The 19,657-nt window shown below is 37.3% G+C and overlaps 1 protein-coding gene across 6 annotated transcripts in view; it reads left to right on the forward strand.

Annotated features, from left to right (window-relative positions):
* Positions 1–19,657, forward strand: part of ADGRG6 (adhesion G protein-coupled receptor G6) — a 150,961-nt gene that overhangs the window by 61,265 nt on the left and 70,039 nt on the right. For 4 of the 6 annotated variants that reach the window (XM_061130004.1, XM_061130008.1, XM_061130006.1 and 1 more), the window contains exons 3-5: positions 5,451–5,795; positions 8,195–8,818; positions 17,840–17,908. In XM_061130004.1, the coding sequence (XP_060985987.1) occupies positions 5,451–5,795; positions 8,195–8,818; positions 17,840–17,908 (1,038 nt within the window). The remainder of the gene's footprint in view (positions 1–5,450; positions 5,796–8,194; positions 8,819–17,839; positions 17,909–19,657) is intronic. The other 2 variants (XM_061130005.1, XM_061130007.1) reach the window with 1 other exon arrangement.

Raw genomic sequence — 19,657 nt, forward strand, 5'->3', positions numbered from 1 at the left:
TTGCAAGCATAGGCAAGAACCAAGGGTGGAATTTAGTTTGTTTGTTTAGATTATCTGAAAACTTTGCTTTTATAAAGTATGGGTGTGAATATGTTATTGTATCTGTCTTTGAGAACAACTTGAGCCAGAGGTTTTGAGTTGGGTAGCTTTTAAAAGATGTTAACTCTGGTTTTCCCAAGACCTTATTCAGTGGCTACTGTAGCCATCTTTTTATGTAGCCTTGCCTTCAAGAGAGAATAATTTCTTCAGGTACTGGCTCTTTGAATAGGAATCAATTAGCAGTGATATTTTATTGCTCCAAGTGGACAAATCCAAAGCACTACATTTTAGACTCTCTAACATTCTTTACTCAAATATTTCAAAATTAGTTTCTTAAAATATATTAATTTTAGGGTGGTTACTGGAGAAGGAAATGGCAACCCACTCGAGTATTCTTGCCTGGGAAATCCCTTGGACAGAGGATTCGGGAGGTCTACAAGTCCAAGAGTCGCAAAAGAGTCAGACACAACTTAATGACTAAACAACAAAACCAGGGTGATTACACTATGTTTAAGAAATTGCCCATTAAAAAGCATTATCTCTTAAAACAAGACTTGGACTCATCATCTTTTGTTTAATCTTGGCAACTTCTTTCCTTCTCTGGGAAAACACTGGACTTACATTCAGAAGAGCTGGTTTGAACCTTGGTCCTATCAATTAGACATGTAACTTTTGGCAATTTATATAATCTATAATAGCCTTATTTGTTTCTTCTGTAGATGGAGGAGATACTAATTCCCAGGGTTGTTATGATGCCAAGTGAGATAACCTATGTGAAAGCCCTTTGCTGGGATCTATAAACATCAGTATAATGAACATGATGATATTGTGCCTAGTTTAATGACATTTCATCCAATTAAGATCATCACTATTTGGTAGCAGTATCTCTAAATGCAGTTTAGCTACTGTAAATGAGAATCATATAGAAGAATGCTTTACCTGCTTTTTAAAGTTATGATTATGGGAGTCTTCTCTGTCTTTTCTGTCTCAATGGGTGCCTAAAGGAAAAAGAGTTTCTCTTAAGATGGGGTGCTACTTTTTTTTCTTAAATTATTGATGCACAGGTTTTATTATAGTAATGACAATAATAGCCAACACTTAAATAGTGCTATCTGTGTGGCCAGTACAGTTTCTAGAACATTCTAATACTAATCTATCCAGTCCTCCCTATAACCATGGGGAGTGGGTGCTTTTATTTCTGCCAGTGTAAATCTACTTCTGCTTTATTGACTATGCCAAAGTCTTTGACCGTGTGGATCACAGCAAACTGTGGAAAATTCTTCAAGAGATGGGAATACTAGACCACCTTACCTGCCTCCTGATAAATCTGTATTCAGGTCAAGAAGCAACAGTTAGGACCGGACATGGAACAATAGACTGGTTCCAAATTGGGAAAGGAGTACATTAAGGCTGTATACTGTCAACCTGCTTATTTAACTTATATGCAGAGTACATCATGAGAAACGCTGGGCTGGAAGAAGCACAAGCTGGAATCAAGATTAATGGGAGAAATATCATTAACTTCAGATACGCAGATGACACAACCATGGCAGAAAGCAAAGAGGAACTAAAGAGCTTCTTGGTGAAAGTGGAAGAGGAGAGTGAGTAAGCTGGCTTAAAACTCAACATTCAAAAGACTAAGATCATGGCATCTGGTTTCATCACCTCATGGCAAATAGATGGGGAAACAATGGAAATAGTGAGAGACTTTATTTTCTTGGGTTCCAAAATCACTGCAGATGGTGACTGCAGTCATGAAATTAAAAGACGCTTGCCCTTTGGAAGAAAAGCTATGTCCAACCTAGACAGCATATTAAAAAGCAGAGACATTATTTTGCTAACAAAGGTCCATTTAGTCACAACTATGGTTTTTCCAGTAGTCATGTATGGATGTGAGAGTTGGATCATAAAGAAAGCTGAACGCCAAAGAATTGATGCTTTTGAACTGTGGTGTTGGAGAAGACTCTTGAGAGTCCCTTGGACTGCAGGGAGATCAAACCAGTCCATCCTAAAGGAAATCAGTCCTGAATATTCATTAGAAGGACTGATGCTGAATCTGAATCTGCAGTACTCTGGCCACTTGATGCGAAGAACTGACTCATTGGAAAAGACTCTGATGCTAGGAAAGATTGAAAACAGGAGGAGAAGGGGACAACAGAGGATGAGACAGTTGGATGGCATCACCGACTCAATGGACATGAGTTTGAGTAAACTGCAGGAGTTGGTGATGGTCAGGGAAGCCGGGCATGCTTCAGTCCATGGGGTCACAGGGAGTCGATGTGACTGAGCGACTGAACTAAAAGTGGTGAAACTGAGGTACAGAGAGATTAACTTGTTCAAGGTTACATGGTCAGTGTGGTGAGTCAGATTGACTTTTTTTTATACCTTTCATTAGCTCTTGGGAAGAATTTGGCAAAAATAATGTAAAGGAAATCATGAACATTAGTTGGGTAAGGGATGTCGGGGATAGCATCTCATTATGGAAAAATAATGCTGTCTGCATGTTGGGATGACTCAGAGATTGTATCTTATTTTCCTTTCTTTCTTTCTTTTATAATCTCCAGTGCCTTCTGCTGGATACTTTACTGTTAATCTACCAGGATTAGTTCTTGATTCTGAGCCCAGGGTACAGTCACAGAAAGCTAAACATGTCAGAGAGGTAGGCCCTCATCATCTCAATCTCATGCCATGAGTGAAATCATTGGAAGAAAGAGCCTGAAAACCTCATCCGAAGAGATATCCCAGATATGATACACTCTTTTTGGGGGCTTAGATTTTGGTTGACACTTTCATATACTATAGTCATTCTTTAATTTAGTCATGTGACTCATTTGTATGTGTGTGCCCTCAGTCACTCAGCTGTGTCCAACTCTTTGTGTAACTCATTTTTTTGTTCATACATTTAACAAATTTTATCAAAGGCCTCCCAGGTGGCAGGGGTGCCGTGAGGTCCCGAAGGGTCAGATGGTGACAATGACCTTTGCTTGTTGAGCCTAGAGAATCGTGGGAGATCCAGACAATAAGCAAAATCATCCCACACCAGGAATTCACCCAGCTGCTCTTTTTTTTTTTTTCTTAGTTACCCAGCTGCTCTTAATCATGCTCCAAGGAGAGGAGCTCGGCGCTCCAGGGGTGGGTAAGAGAAGGCATTTGGCTAACATTTGATGATCATAGATCTTTTTCCCTGTCTATCCTCAGCTCTGTAAAAGACGTTGGAGATTTATGGAGGAGGAACTGGACAGAGGGCAAGTTAGAAAGAATGGATGAGGGGCAGAGTTGACAAACCCCTCCATAACACAAGGTGGCCCCAGGGACAGGAAAAAAGAAAACTCTACCTTGAGCAATGTAACATAACACATCTAAATCCTTGAATATATCACTGCATCATAGAAGGATAAGTAATACTTACACTAACTACCATTTTTAAGAAAAGTTATTGTATATTCATTCTACTCAACCCAGTAAAAGAGGGAAGAACACAGGGGAAGTTGAGAGTGAGTTCCATTAACACAGTAGAAGTCTTTTACTGTTTGAAAGTGTATGTGGTCAGTTATTTATGACCACATAAATGTGGTCAGACCAAATAAAATGTGCACAGTTTATTTATCCAGAATGTTGAATAAATGAGATTGCTGCCTACATTTACATAAACGTTTAAAAGCAACATGAATATTAATTTCAAAAGCATCACTAAATAGAAAGACAGTAGATCTTGGTTTCTGGTTCTAGCTGGTGACCAGGCTCTAGGTAAGTAATAATTGTGAAATAATTGATTGCTTTACTTTTCTTTCTACCTCATAATTATTATCTGTCATTATACTATTGTTTGTATCTTTGGGTCCAAAACTGAAGTGTAAGAATCATTCAGACAGAGACTTTGTCTTTCCTGCTCATGGTATATACTATTTAGAATAGTGCCTGGCATGGAGAAGACATTCAATTAATATTCACTGAGTGGGTGACTACATGAGATAATCATAGAGGTATATAATTGCCAACTAAAATCAACAAGTGGAAGAAGTGAAAGTATTTTTCAAAACCATAAGTATTTCACACATGCAAGGTGATGCTGTGTATTTGTTTTTTTTTTTTTTTTTTCATTTATTTTTATTAGTTGGAGGCTAATTACTTTACAATATTGTAGTGGTTTTTGCCATACATTGACATGAATCAGCCATGGATTGACATGTGTTCCCCATCCTGATCCCCCCTCCCACCTCCCTCTCCATCCCATCCCTCTGGGTCTTCCCAGTGCACCAGCCCTGAGCACTTGTCTCATGCATCCCACCTGGGCTGGTGATCTGTTTCAACCTTGATAGTATACTTGTTTCAATGCTATTCTCTCAGAACATCCCACCCTCACCTTCTCCCACAGAGTCTAAAAGTCTGTTCTGTACATTTGTGTCTCTTTTTCTGTTTTGCATATAGGGTTATCATTACCATCTTTTTAAATTCCATATATATGCATTAGTATACTGTATTAGTCTTTATCTTTCTGGCTTACTTCACTCTGTATAATGGGCTCAGGTTTCATCCATCTCATTAGAACTGATTCAAATGAATTCTTTTTAATGGCTGAGTAATATTCCATGGTGTATATGTACCACAGCTTCCTTATCCATTCATCTGCTGATGGGCATCTAGGTTGCTTCCATGTCCTGGCTATTATAAACAGTGTTGCGATGAACAATGGGGTGCACGTGTCTCTTTCAGATCTGGTTTCCTCGGTGTGTATGCCCAGGAGTGGGATTGCTGGGTCATATGGCAGTTCTATTTCCAGTTTTTTAAGGAATCTCCACACTGTTCTCCATAGTAATGCTGTGTATTTGAATTTTAGAAAAAAATGCAATTTGCCAAATGATAACTTGTCAAATTTTTTTGTACTACTAGCTAACTTTCTCTTTAAACATTTATTTCCTAAGTCTTTGTCTTCCAAGTTTTGTAATATTGCTCTTCATTTATGGTTCTGTAAAATCCCCTCCACCCTAGCTCAGTCTCTAGAGTAGAGATCCTTAATCCTTTAAGATTAAAGTCAGTGGACCTTTGTGAAATCCAGAGTGTTACCTCCTAAGACTTCATGTACTCCCTGAAATTGTACGCCAGGTGCAGGGGCCCTGTACATTTTACTGGAGAGAGTTTCCCTGACTTTTATCAGATTCTCAGTGTTTATGACCCTCCCCCAAGTTTAAAAAAATCATTGCTCTAAAATTGTGTATTTTCTTTTTACTTTTTGTTGCTCTCTTGGTTTTTCTTTTTTTCCTTGAGATGGTTTCATTTTCCTTTTAATGTTGATGATTGTATTTTGCTATTTAAAAATGCTTGCTGCTTGATTGTCCCCTGAGTGTGGTATTCCCGGTTTATTGCACACCTCTGATCCAGCCCTTCTCTCCGTCTCTCTTTTGTCTGGCCAGCAGTGTGGGCATGTGCCAACTGCAGGGTGGTCCTCTCCAGCCCTTCTGGGACCTTCACTTCTCCGTGCTACCCTAACGACTACCCCAACAGCCAGGCTTGCATGTGGACCCTCCGAGCCCCCACGGGCTATATCATTCAGATAACGTTTAATGACTTCGACATTGAAGAAGCTCCCAATTGCATTTATGACTCATTATCCCTTGATAATGGAGAGAGCCAGACGAAGTTTTGTGGAGCAACTGCCAAAGGCCTATCATTTAACTCAAGTGCGAATGAGATGCATGTGTCTTTCTCAAGTGACTTTAGCATCCAGAAGAAAGGTTTCAATGCCAGCTACATCAGAGGTATGTAAACCAAAGGCGGCGCCAAACTTCTGCTTTCATTTATCATGTTCAGCAATAAACACAAGGCCCAGAGGACACAGTTATGCTCTTTTATGTGAATATGAATGATTAGGATTAGAATTTAAGGGCAGCAGGAATCTGTTCATATTTTCTGAGCATTCTCATTAGCAATATATAGTTACCAGATCCAAAATCTGGTTACGGTAGAGCTGAAACACTTTTCAGTGTTTACATGGAGAACATTTAAAGGCTGTTTGAAAGATTCTGTGAATATCCCACAGCTAATAATTGACTCTAATTCTAATATCTCTCCAGCAAACATTCAAAGTATTCTTATTTATAAATCATTTTATTTTAGGCTTTTAAGATGTTGCTCTTAGGAATTATGCTGGAGAACAAATATAAGAAATAAAAATATACATTAACATGTAAAATGAGCTTTGTGTAACTGAAGCTAATAAATAACATAGCCTGAGGAAAGCCCCTTGAAAATGGCTAATTGAAAGAAAGAAATATATTTTTATCAGACATATTTCCTAGGTTCTGGCACAACAGAACATTGAAATTGAACCATTCTCTCTAGAACCTTTCTGTGCTGAAGGAAAACTCAAGTTTCAAGACTATGAGATTTAGTAATAATTTTTTTTCCATCCTGAGCTACTTAAGTAGGCTTTATTTATCAAAAAAAAAGAAACAAAAAAGAAAGGCAGCACTATGGAAATGCCTGACCCTTCTTATTACAATTTGTGCTTTTGATAGACATCTTTATTTACTGTTTGTGATTGACATTAGATATATATGTGGTTAACTGAAACATACATGCTTTAATTTTTCAAATAATGTTTTAAGGTTATAAAATATTACGGGAAATTTGAAAATTAAAAAAAAAATTAAAATTACCTACACATCTACCACCCAGACATAACTACTAATAAAATGTTGATGGACGTATTTCCCTCTGGCCTTTTTATTTTCACAATGCATATAGAATACTGGGTTTATACTGTATCTTTTTGGGTAGGTAGTCACTAAGTTGTGTCCGACTCTTTTGTGACCCTATGGACTGTAGCCCACCAGGTTCCTCTGTCCATGGGATTTCCCAGGCAAGAATACTGGAGTGGGTTGACATTTCCTTCTCCAGGGGATCTTCTCACCCAGAGATTGAGCATGCTTCCCCCGCATTGGGATTCTTTACCACTGCACCACCAGCGAAGTCCAAGTAGACCTGTATGCTGCTTTATATTTAAGAAGTGGACTAAACAATCATGATTCATTAAACTCCATCATGGGTTTTTGACCAGAATATTTACATTTAAAAGGATGTTTTTTTTACTGTAGAGCTATTCTTGATGTGTATTAAAATATATTCAAACCAGCATTCATATGAAGCCAGTGTAAACAGCTACTTCTCTCTCAAGTCAGTACATAATGTTTACCAATATCTATTGTTTGAGCCCAGAATGAAATCCATTGTATTACTTAATAATTTTATGTATGTCACAGAAGGACTAGGCTAAATACATTTTTAATTTTATTATGCACATAATAATAGTCATCTATATTAGTAATCAGTGATAGCTATATACAGCTTGGCACAGGTGCTGCTCTGGTGCTTTGCAGGTATTACCTTATTCAATTCTCATTAACCGCATATATAATTGGTGCCTTTCCCTTCATTTTATAGACATGGGGGCTAAGGCAGAATGACTTGGCCAAGGGAGATCCAATGTCTGTCCTTGAACCTTTGCTCCGTATTATCTCAGAAATTAGCTCACATGCCCAGAAGTCAAGGAAATGTGTCTTAAAATGCCATTTTTGTTTGTTTGGTTTTTGTTACAAGACTCCCTCTACTCAATGTAATTGTCTTTGCCTTTGATCCTAAAATAACCTGATATGGGAAAGACTAGTAAGATATGGGGTATCCAAAGGGAAAGGGTAGTATAGGAGTGTTTGGGTCAAATTAAAGGTGATGGTTAGTGAAAAACAGAACTATTAGCTACTATGTTTAAAAATTGTTTGAAAAGAAACATAGTTTTAAAAATCATAATGTATGAACTTTCCTGAAACCAGTAGTTTCCTTAATTTTTTTAATCTCCTTCAGTTCAGGGATTTAAAAAAAGAAAAAAAATATCACTTTGGAAGCTAGAACTGGAAGATTTAGGTGTGAGAGCCAACTGTGACTAGAGTTAAAATGGGTGGGGTTTCTTATTGGTATTGGTATTGGCATATGGTACTGGGTTGGCAATAGAGAGTGGTGGGCAGAGAAAGGGGAGAGGGTGGGGCAAACCGTGGGTAAAAGCCAATTAGCAGAGTGGAGGTTGGAGGTCTCAGACATCTTGCATCTCTTTAATCCATGTTCGAAGTTAACATGCTTTATCTGTTACTGTGTTTTGTTCTAGTTGCGGTGTCCTTAAGGAATCAAAAGGTCATTTTACCGCAGTCACTTGATTCTTACCAGGTATCTGTTGCAAAAAGTGTCTCTATTCCAGAGCTCAGAGCTTTCACACTCTGCTTTGAAGCAACCAAAATGGGCAAAGAAGACAGCGATTGGATAGCTTTCTCCTACTCAGGTGCATCCTTCCCACAATTGCTCAGTTTCGGAAAGACCAAGACTGGCTACTTTCTATCATTTTTTGGCTCAAAATGCTTCCTAAACAGTGCTTTACCTGTGAAAGATAAGGAAGATATTTTCACAGAAAGCTTTGAGCAGATCTGCATTGTTTGGAGTAGTTCTATGGGCTCCATTGGTGTAAATTTCAAAAGAAACTATGGAACAGTTTCATGCAATTCTACCACTAGTAAAGTTATTCCCGGGAATGGGAAATTGTTGCTGGGCTCCAACCAACATGACATTGGCTCTCTCAAAGGGGACATTTATAATTTTCGACTTTGGAATTTTACCGTGAGTTCCAAAATCCTCTCCAACCTCAGCTGCAGTGTGAAAGGGAATGTGGTGGATTGGCAAAATGACTTCTGGAATATCCCAACCCTAGCTCTGAAAGCTGAAAGCAACCTCAGCTGTGGTAAGTTCGTAGCATAGCCACTCTTTTCTTTTTTTTTTCTCATTGTTCTATGAATATGTTTGTCAACAAGAAATTATATAGACAGACATCTTTGTATATGATTACAAACCATACATATTCAACGAAGGCTTTCGGTCCTACCATTTTTAAGTTTTTCCTATGCCATAAAATATCAGTTTTCCCCAAGCATAAACAACAGTTACAGTTATTGTGTCTTAGATAGAAATGTTAACTCCAGGACCAAAACAGAAGAAATTAATGTTACAGTTTTTAATCACAAAGATGGTATAGTGAGAAACTGATCTTTGTCATCCTGGAATGCAGTTTCCATTACATTACCTAAACAACCATCACCTTAAAGAATGGTATGTATTTAGCCAGTATCAGAACGGTCCATTTTATGGAAAATCTTGATAATCAGGAATTATCAATTTTCTTTTCTTCCCCCCACTTATTTGAAAATGAGCATTTGTTGTCTGTTTCAAATACTCTTCTCTTTTTGGTTGCTCTTTGAGAGACTTTAAATGCATTATTATTGTGAGTAGCCAACTGCAAAATATTTAGAGATATAATTCCATGTTATAACAATTACATTAAGAAAGACTTCTATAAAGTACTCTCTATGTACATAAGTCAATTCTGGAAGTCCTTATTTTACTCTAGGACTGAGATATAAAAAGTAAGAGGTCATTATCAATTTTCAGTGTCACATGACTAAATCTAAAGTGTTGATAACATGTTCTTTAGTCGCAGAGTTAACTCAATAAAGGAGGGAAAGAAAGGGCCTAATATTCAAAAGTCATCTGTAAGTGATTTTGCAGGGAATTCTATTGCAACTTGATTCCCAATACTTTCAAGAAAATAGGACCCATGCTGTAGACCTGAGGCCCCTGTCCTGTATCCTTGACCTGTGTTTGCCCTTCCAGCTGGGGAACTCCTGTCACCCACTTCCCTGTGTGGGCAGCCCATCTCTCAGTGTGGTCCACGGTGGCCCTGCAGATGGTGGGAGGCTGTTACGTGATGTCACTTGAGAGGTATTTCCTTGTGGGTTGTTGAAAAGAGGGTAAACCACAGCCCTGTTCCAGAAGGAGACTCTGGAACTTTGTAAGAGTTAACAGTGTAAACCAACATCCTCTCAGTCTGAGACTGGCTACAGAGGACAACCTTCAGGGACTCCTGAGAAGTCTTTCACTCTGCTAGGAAATTGAGAAAATCAAGTGTGTGTGTTTTGTGTGGGGTGGTGAACGGTGAGGAGAGGTCAGTGGTACCCTTCCTACAGTCAAGGAGATTATCTTTAGGGCCCTGTTTTCATTGTATTGTTGGCCATTATTTAAAAATCATAATATAGACTATTTAACATTTGCATTTCTATGGTATTTGAGAACTATGACCATCAGAAGAAAATTAGAAAAAGAATTTGGCTATGTATATTCATACTTGCTAGATACTTAGATGTTGCTTTAATATGTGTTGTGCTCTAGGTACTGTTTTAAGCACTTTATACATTGTAACTTATTCCTGCAACACAGATGCCATGAGGTGAGTTTTATGATTAACCCCATTTTGCAGATGAGTAATTGAGATACATAGAGCTTAAGTAGCTTCTCCAAGGTCATTTATCTTTTTGTTTTGTTTTTTTTAGGTCATTTAATTAATAAGTAGCCAGGTCAGAAACTGAAGCCAAAATGTTCAGTTTTAGAACTGTGTTTCCCTAAACTGTCTTTGAGAATAAGCAGAACTAGAAGACGAGATGTCCTGCTAGAGTAGGCAAGCCAATTCTTGTCCAGATGAGGAGGACAGAGGCCCAGGAGCCGTCTCTGGCTACAGAAAGCACTGCTGGCCAGAACACTAGCTTTCTCAGGTATTAGCATGGTATTTGTTTTAAACAAAATTAATAAGGGTTTTTTTTTCCCCCCTCCAGTGCTTAATACCTTGTTATAATAAAATATGAGGAATCTAGTATATAAAATTCCTAAACTTCTCCTAAGAAATCCTCTAGGCCAGGCATTGGCAAATGAGAAGGGCCTATGGTAGGTCACTTGTTTTGTAACTAAAGTTTTATTGGAACCTAGGTTTTTTATCACCTGTGGCTGCCTCTGTGCTCTAGCAGAGTAGATTGATTCTGAGAGATGACCTGGCCCACTATCCTAAAGAAAATCTGCCAACCCCTGAAACTAGACAAAAAAAACAAAGGGTCCCGTTTTCTGAAGCACACACTTCGTACAATACTGGGAAAGACCCACTAGATCTCTTGAGCCAGAGATAACAGGCCAGTCGCTTAGGGCTCATTTAGCCCATAGGCACGAGTGGTGACAACATTGATTTCTTTTCATTTATTTGCATTTCCATGCAGCACTTTTAAATAATGATTGATTTTCAACTTTAAAAAATTAGATTTCACATAAAAATGAATTTTTGGATTCCCTGGTTTTAAAAAAAAAAAATACGTACCTTAGTTTGTCTGACTGACCAACACAGCTGGAACTAAATGGTGACGGCCTCCTTTGAAGGGGCTTTCCAGGCCCCCTTGGCCCTTACCCCCACCCACCCCACCCCCCGTTTTCTCCCCACACCAGCCTGTTTAGATTAGCCTCTGGCCTAGGGAGGCACTTATGTTTGGGAATCCCAATTTAGGCCACTCCCTTCACTTTAAACAGGGCAGGAAACCGAAGCTTAGATAAAATAAGTGGCTGAGGCAGTTGGGAGGCTAAAATGCACGTCTCCTGTCCATTTGCCCAGGGAATTCTCATCCATTTGGGAATTCTCATATTTTCTTTAACACGGTCTTTAAGACTCCCTTCCAAGCCTTACGGTTACTGGAAGGCATCAGATCTATGCTTGTGGAGCTTAGCCATCGGTAAGTTTTCAAAATGACTTCAAAGGAGTAGCACAGGCTTACACAGTCAGTGTCTGAGTTCCTCTTCTTGACATTCCACAGTGACTCTCGGCACCCCCGTTCCGTACATTCAGATATCCTGGACTGTTTTTCAAGAGTAATAACGGGAGAGGGAGTTTCCTGCTGCTTAATCATAAGCTTTGGGAGTTGAAGAACCCAAGTCACTTATTAACTGACAGGAAATACCTGTAACAGAGATTACATCTGAGCTTGTTACTTAAGCAAAACTTGAATAAATGAAAAAATGTGTGCTCTGTTAACATTTTAACCTTTCCTTTTTTCCGGAACACCATGACTTTCTGTTTATGGTAATGGTAATTTCCCAAAACTAATGATCAGTACAGTAACCAATAGGAAAATAGAATTTCATGCCTAACATTCCATTGGCTTGACAATATCTGTTAAATATGAACTTTCATTCCAGAATCAACTTGTGACAGAAAATGAATTGATTTTTCCAAAGGTCTCTTGCTAAGTAAATTTTAATATGAAAAAAAGATGATGGAACTGAATTGACTCCTTTTAAAGCATCCTGCCTTTTGTTTCAAATATTGACTATCCTAGCAATAAAATCAACATGTTATTACTAAATTTTTAAATAACTTTATAGTTGTATTTTTATTTTCCCATGCTGTTCTAAGCACAGTTAGGGAATATATCTAATTAAGAAATTTTCAACAGGTTTTTTTTTAAATTGAAATATAATTGATTTTCAGCAGGTTTTTTTTTTTTTAATATGGTTAATCTTGTCAGTCCTTTTCAGAAAGAAATGCTTTATTTAGCAACAGTTCTTTTTCTTTTTCTATCATCATTCTTTTTCTTAAGACAATTTTATTAAACAGTACTGGGTTTATAACCTCGGTGGATAGACGGTTTCCCTAATGGACTCTTTAATTATAAGCTCAATCATTTGCCTCTGTTATGATTCAGGTTTGAAAGTGAAAAGTGAAACTGAAAGTTGTATCCAACTCTTTGCAACTCCATAGACTATACATTCCTTGGAATTCTCTAGGCCAGAATACTGGAATGGGTAGCATTTCCCTCATCCAGGGGATCTTCCCAACCCAGGGATCAAACCCAGGTCTCTGGAATTATGGGTGGATTCTTTACCAGCTAGCCACAAGGGAGCCCAAGAATACTGGTGTGGGTAGCCTATCCCTTCTCCAGTGGATCTTCCTGACCTAGGAATCAAACTGGGGTCTCTTGCATTGCAGGCGGGATTCTTTACTAACTGAGCTATCAGGGAAGCCCATGATTCAGTTTTAGGTGGCTAATGTCCATCAATTTCCACAAAGAACAGACAATGCCTTCTATACCAGTTTTATTTATTTTACTGATGACTGGACTTTCCTGAGAAGTGGTACTGTATAACTCAATGAATAGTTTAAGTTCAAACAAATTGCATTTATTTAACAAGCATTTATTAATCACTTCCATTTATTAACCACTGTGAATGTAGAGATAAGATATAATTCATAAGTATCCAACTTTGATGTTTTTCCTTTCTAGACGTTTTTGGATTTGGACCGACTTTTGTTTTCCTCTCTGCAGTTTTACACTTAATTGCCAAGACTTCATCAGCTCTTGGATTCCTATCCTTTCATTTTCGGTTGTTACAGTTCTGTCCCTCAGAGCCATAAAACTCTGATTTCACTATTGGCTCCTTCCCTTCATTCCTAACAAATTATTGAGTGTAGCATTTTTAGATGACTGAATTTTTTTTAAATAACAAAGATGAAATCACTTATTTTTACGAAGGACTTTGTCTTTTGAAGATGCCCAAACTCTTTATGAGCATAAGTGGCATCCAAAAATAATCTTAAATGCATTTATGAAAAATTTGAATTCAATTTAGTAACAATTACAAAGGGGGAATTGAAAGGAATTAATATTTGTCTTACTAGTGCAACTCACTTGAGAGTTTTAGCTTTGTCAACTATTGTTTGGATTGTCATTAAGTAGGGTGTGAGATGAGTGGTTAGCTAAGTCAATCTCTTTTTACTACAAGTTGTATAAATATTGACTCCTCTCTGTAGCAAGATTTTGGAAGAACAAAATATAGAGAAGAAAGGTTAACAGCTTTATAGCTTTTCATCAACTGCGCTTTTTCAGAGAGTACCTTTTTAAAGGAAATTTGGCTTTAATTTTTGCAGCTAATATTAAGTAGATACCTTTAAATCCCTTTGTAGTATCCACAAATACCAGAGGCTATACATAGGTCATATTCTGAAAGCAATTTCTTAATGATAAATATATCCAGGAGAAAGAACTGTCTCTTCTTCCTTAACAGTGTTCTGGTTTGTAAATCTATCCACCTAGAAAAATCGATTGGAAGAATGACTTCTATGTAGATATGCCAGAAACTGAACTGACTGCAAATGAAAAGTTTGTGCACATTTTTAATAGTTTATGTATTTGTTCATGTAATTTGGTGTATTTGTAATGTAAGATTTCATTTATCAATATTCCGGGCCTTTCTAATTAAATCTGTCACTTGTATTCAAACCATTTTCACTGAAACAGACTTCAAATGTAATTCCTGTTGCTATACTGAAGCATCATAAAATAGCATTTATAAAGTATTTATAAAGCATTGTCAATTTGCTAAACTAAAAGTACCCAGGAAGGAACAGCTGATAATACTGAGAAACAAATGTTACAATTTTCCATGACAGGTATGTCACAGAGTGAAATTTAGACTTGCTACCATGCAATCATTCTGGTGAAATGTTAAAGAAAATTGTTAAGTGTCTTACTCTAAATCCTAAGTCTTCTGATTTTCTTTCCTTAGTTCCACCTCTCAGCTCTTTGATACCTTGCGGTGGATGTGTAGTTAGCCCGAAAGCTTCTTTCCCACAATATTGTTCCCTTATCTCCCTTTGTCTTCCAGAGATACTCTATCAGTGCCAGAAGGGGCCCTAGGAGCCTGTGTCTGCCAACATTGTGTGCGATATGAGCAGCACAGGAACTCCGTCCAAGGGTCTCCTCTCCTGCATGTTATGTTGGCTGAGATTTCCTCGGTCATTTTAAGTTTTAAGAGCTTTGTAGTGTTCAAAAGTTCCTTACTAAAATGTAAATGCCTAAAGGAGAAGTTAGGTCCTGCAAGAAGGGGGCATCAGTTCAGTGTGATGGGAGGAAATAATGGGCAGAAAACATTCAAGATCAAATTCTAGGCTGGCTTCAGCTTCTACCTCTCACAGACTCTTTCTCCATAGTACACTTGCTATTAAGTTTTTAATCTTTGACACGGCCCCCCGCCCGCCCCATCTCTGCTTCCTTTCGTAGCCAGGCTTTCTCTTTTTTGCATTCACTTCTCAAACATTGGAAATCTAGAATTCATTGTTCCCACGCTACTGAAGGGAATTTCTGTAGAGCTGTTAGCGAAATTCCAAAATGAAGGGTCTTCTCAGTCTTTATCATTGTGGACCTTACTGTGTACTCGATGTGGCCACACCCTCCATGAAACTTTCTTGAGTTCTGTAAAATCATTGACAAGAGCTATTTTTGCCTTCTCAAATCTATAGCTCTCTCTCTTTTTTTAAAAAACTCTAATACTTAAATATAGGAAATCTGTGGTTCCATCAAATCTACACCCTTGCTCACGTGATCTCAAACACATCTGTAGCTTCCTTGTTAGATCTCTTACAAAAACATATACACCTGCTCATGTACCAGATGGCACATGATACCTCAGTTCCTATTACTGGACTTACTTTTAGCCCACCCCATCTGAGTTTGCTTTTCTTCCAGCATTTACTGTCTGAGACCATTATGTACCAATTTCTCAAGTTGAAAGTTAGAAAAATTTTCTTCTGTTCTTCCTATTCTTTCTCCATTCTTCAATTAGTCACTAAATAAACCCTATCTATTCCATCTTCAAGTCTTGTATCCATCTCTTTCTGTCCATCCTCAATGGACTCGTGATATGAAGCCTGAATTATTAGTCTTATTCAGGCTTCTTGTATCTCCTCTCTTTTAGTTAGTTATGGAGCTTCAAAACTGATTGTTTTTAAATTTAAATCTAATTTTCTCACTAAGTTCCCTTTTGCTTTTTCTGTTTCCTTTAAGAAAGAGTTCAAAATGTTCATAGTCATTCATAATACATTCAGTAATTTATTCAATAAACGTTGAGGACCCAGCTACTATGTGTGAGGGATACACCTTCAGAAGAAAGACACAAAGTCCCAGAATTCATAGTGCCTGCATTCTACAAGGCCCCGTACAACTGTCCATTGCCTCTATATCTGATCATTCCTACCAGTTTTCTACAAATGTCCTACTCCAGAAATGCCATGCCGTTTGGGTTCACAGACGGTTTGACTACATTCTTGGTATGCGCATGTGCATGCTTAAGTTGCTTCGTTCATGTCCAACTCTTTGTGACCCTGTGGACTGTAGCCTGCCAGGCTCCTCTGTCCTTGAGATTCTCCAGGCAAGAATACTGGAGTAGGTTGCCATGACCGCCTTCAGGGCATCTTCCTGACCCAGGGACTGAACCCACATCTCTTGCATCTCCTGCATCGGCAGGTGGTTTCTCTATACCACTGGTGCCACCTGGGAAGCCGCCTTCTGGGAATTTGTCTCTGTAATTCAGTCTGCCAGTAATAACCATCTAGTTAATCTTTGTAAAGGATTTTTTATTCACCCTTCTCACCAAACTGCTGGTCACATGCTCCTTTGGCCCACTATGCATCTATATTTCTCTGTTAAAACGGTGAAGCCACCTCCCATTCATGTCTCTCTGAGAGCAGAGACATAGCTTTACAGCATTCTTCTAGCCTCCCTGTCTCTCGTACTGTTAACAGCGAATGAATGTTTATTGAATGAACATGTAAAGGTCTGTAATAAAATCTTCTTGCTAGCTAACATCACAGACCAGAAGCCCAAGGGTTGGCTCTTTCTAAAATAAAATGATTTCTTTCTTGGGCCAGTTCCTTGAGGCAATTAAGAATGAAGAAACTATGCTTCTGAGATGCTGCTAAATTGTTGGGATGCTTTCTGCTTAAGCACACAGTTAATCTAATTAGACATCTTTTGTTGGCTCATGTACCTCCTCTCTCTTCATGTACCATTGCCACAGAAAGTTTGGAAAATGTTTAAATATTAGAATATAGTTACTATTATAGAAATATTCTTTAAAAATTCAGTATAGGTGTGTATGTATATATATGTGCATTTTCTTGTTGTTCAATCGCTCAGTCATGTCCGACTCTTTGCAACCCTATGGACTGCAGCATGCCAGACTTCCCTGTCCTTCACTATCTCCCAGAGCTTGCTCAAACTCATGCCCTTTGAGTCCGTGATGCCATCCAACCATCTCATCCTCTTTCACCCTCTTCTCTTCCTGCCCTCAGTCTTTCCCAGAATGAGGGTCTTTTCCAATGAGTTGGCTCTTTGCATTAGGTGGCCAAAGATTTATGTGTATGCATATGTTTGTATTTACTCTTCTGTCCTTAATCATAGTAAAATATGCTTTGTGATAAGTTTAGCCCATCTTCCTCACCCTCAACCTGTTGATAAAAGCCTGTTAGTAGCCAGAGAGAGATTTAGTGCAACAGAGAAAATCCACTATTTCTACTAGAAAATCAGCTCAAATTTTGTTTCCTGCTGAGGATGAGTCAGCAAAACTTGAAATAAAAAGGCACAGAGACCAACTTGAAGTCACGGAAACTTATTTCTGGAATTGTAGCTAGTATGTGCTAGGACCTGTGAACCAAAAATATGTATTTTATGAGCAATAATAATATCCATGTTCACTTTTGAAACTTATCTTTCATGTTCTTATTATTTCATTTTGTATGAATTTCCACTAAAGCTTTCTAATTTGTTTTGTGTAAAGGTCCTAAACTCTTTATGCACAGTTTAAGGGGTAGTAGCACTTCTTTTCCTTTCGTGTGTGGATAGGGTCAGTAGATTGAGTTAAAGATTTTGAGAGAAATTTCAGTAGCTTGATTTTACATTTGTGGAAATTAAGACACAGAGACTTTCTTGATGTTAAAATATTACCAGTGGACTCTCCCAGGGCTGATCCTTTTACACCAATCAAATGATTCATGATTTTTTTTGTCTGGATAATATCACTAAATCATAAGTCATATTTGTACAATCTTTCTGTGTTGATCAAGGTTCCTACCTGATTCCACTCCCAGCAGCAGAACTAGCCAGCTGTGCAGATTTGGGGACCCTCTGCCAAGGTAGGGAGTCAACATCGTCCTCTGGAGTGTCTGTTTCCTACTTGCTGTTTTGGAAAATGTAATTGTCATTGTTTTGAATTTTATCTTCGTTTTCGCTTGAGAAGCCAGAAACCAGCAAACCAGAAGAATTTCTGGATGTGTTTTAGTTGTGTGGGTGCACAGTGTAGAGAAAGAATGCATTCACACACTGGATGACCACATTTCCATAAAGCACTGAGTTTTTAAAATGTGAATAATTATATGCTATTAGGAAGGGTTGACTTCATTTTTTCCCTCTATTTCGTCTCAAAAATATTGTTCAGTATAAATATAGCCATATAATATTTTGAAAAAGTATTCATGTCTAAAAAACAAGAGAAAAAATTAAGTTGAATAGTCAGTTAAGTTTAAGACAAGGCCATGAGGCAATTTATCATGTGCAATGTAACTTAAATATTAAGATAAAAAGTTATCTTATTACTAATATGAGTGTAATTTTATTAATTATTACAGTGCATAATGACTATACTATGATCAGTATTATAATTATATATTATGTATTGAATAGTTGCATGCTGAATAATCCATAGTTGCATAAGTTTTAAAATATTTTGCTTTAATTTTGTCATTGCTTCTTCTGATTATCCATGACCCATTTCCATCCATTTATTCTATTATATACTTCTTTTTGAAGTAGCATTTCTATATGCCACATTAAGAATCATGACCATGCCTTTTGTAAAGTTGGATCTTTTTTTAAGAAGCTCATAGGATTAAAGTGACGGGTTAGAAGTGAGACTAATAGAATAGAAACCTAAGCTCTCTTTTATAGTTTCACTGTGGGTGTAGGGTAGGCAGGGAGAAGGGGTGCAACTCATTATTATTTTTCTTTTCTGAGACATTATTTCTTGATATTATTGTCGATGAATACCTTAAGATAATAAAGTCATTAAGTAGTTTCTTTTGATGAACTCAGTGTGGTTTTAAAATAGTTAAATGAAATTTTAAAAAGCCTTAATTTTGCTTCGTTCAAGCGTGAAGGTTTTTTTTTTAATTTTAATTTTATTTTTTTCTTTTAATCTGAGACTTAGATGTATTTTGCATTACATAAATATAACTGTTCACAATTTAAAAATATAAAAGATTTCAAAAAGAATCATCATTCTTAAGTGTTGCATATTATTTTGAAATGAAAAAATTATTTTAATTAAGAATAGACATTTTGAATAAGGAATTCAATATTTTCTAAAGATCCTTTGGAAAGTAATTCTTTTTATAATTATTGAAATGTTTTAAATTTAGGTAATTTTTTTCTAATTAAAAAATCCCAACCCAGGGATCAAACTCAGGTCTCCCTTGTTGCAGGCAGATGGATTCTTTACTGTCTGAATTACCAGGGAAGTCCATTTAAAAGAAATATGTAACAAATAGTTATTGTAAGTAGAAATGTACATCTTATACAAATATACTCCTAAGATAAACTAAAGGAAAATTATGTGTATAGTTATTTTACTACTTACATTGTTCTTCCAGAATCTTTTAGAAAGATATATTACCAAAGCATTACATAGGGTTTAATCTTTGAGTTTTAGTAGAATCAGAAAGATAACTTTGACATACTGCTTTGAAAAATCCCTCCTGTGAGGCTTGCCCTTATGAAATCCATTTTGTCCATCAGTGTTTAGTAAAGTTATTGGGATCTTTAGATGATTGATGTCATCCACACAATTCATTCTCTTTTTTTCCCTCACATTTATCTTCTCTAGGAGA

The sequence above is a fragment of the Dama dama genome, chromosome 26 (genome assembly GCF_033118175.1).
Source record: "Dama dama isolate Ldn47 chromosome 26, ASM3311817v1, whole genome shotgun sequence".
NCBI lineage: Eukaryota > Metazoa > Chordata > Mammalia > Artiodactyla > Cervidae > Dama > Dama dama.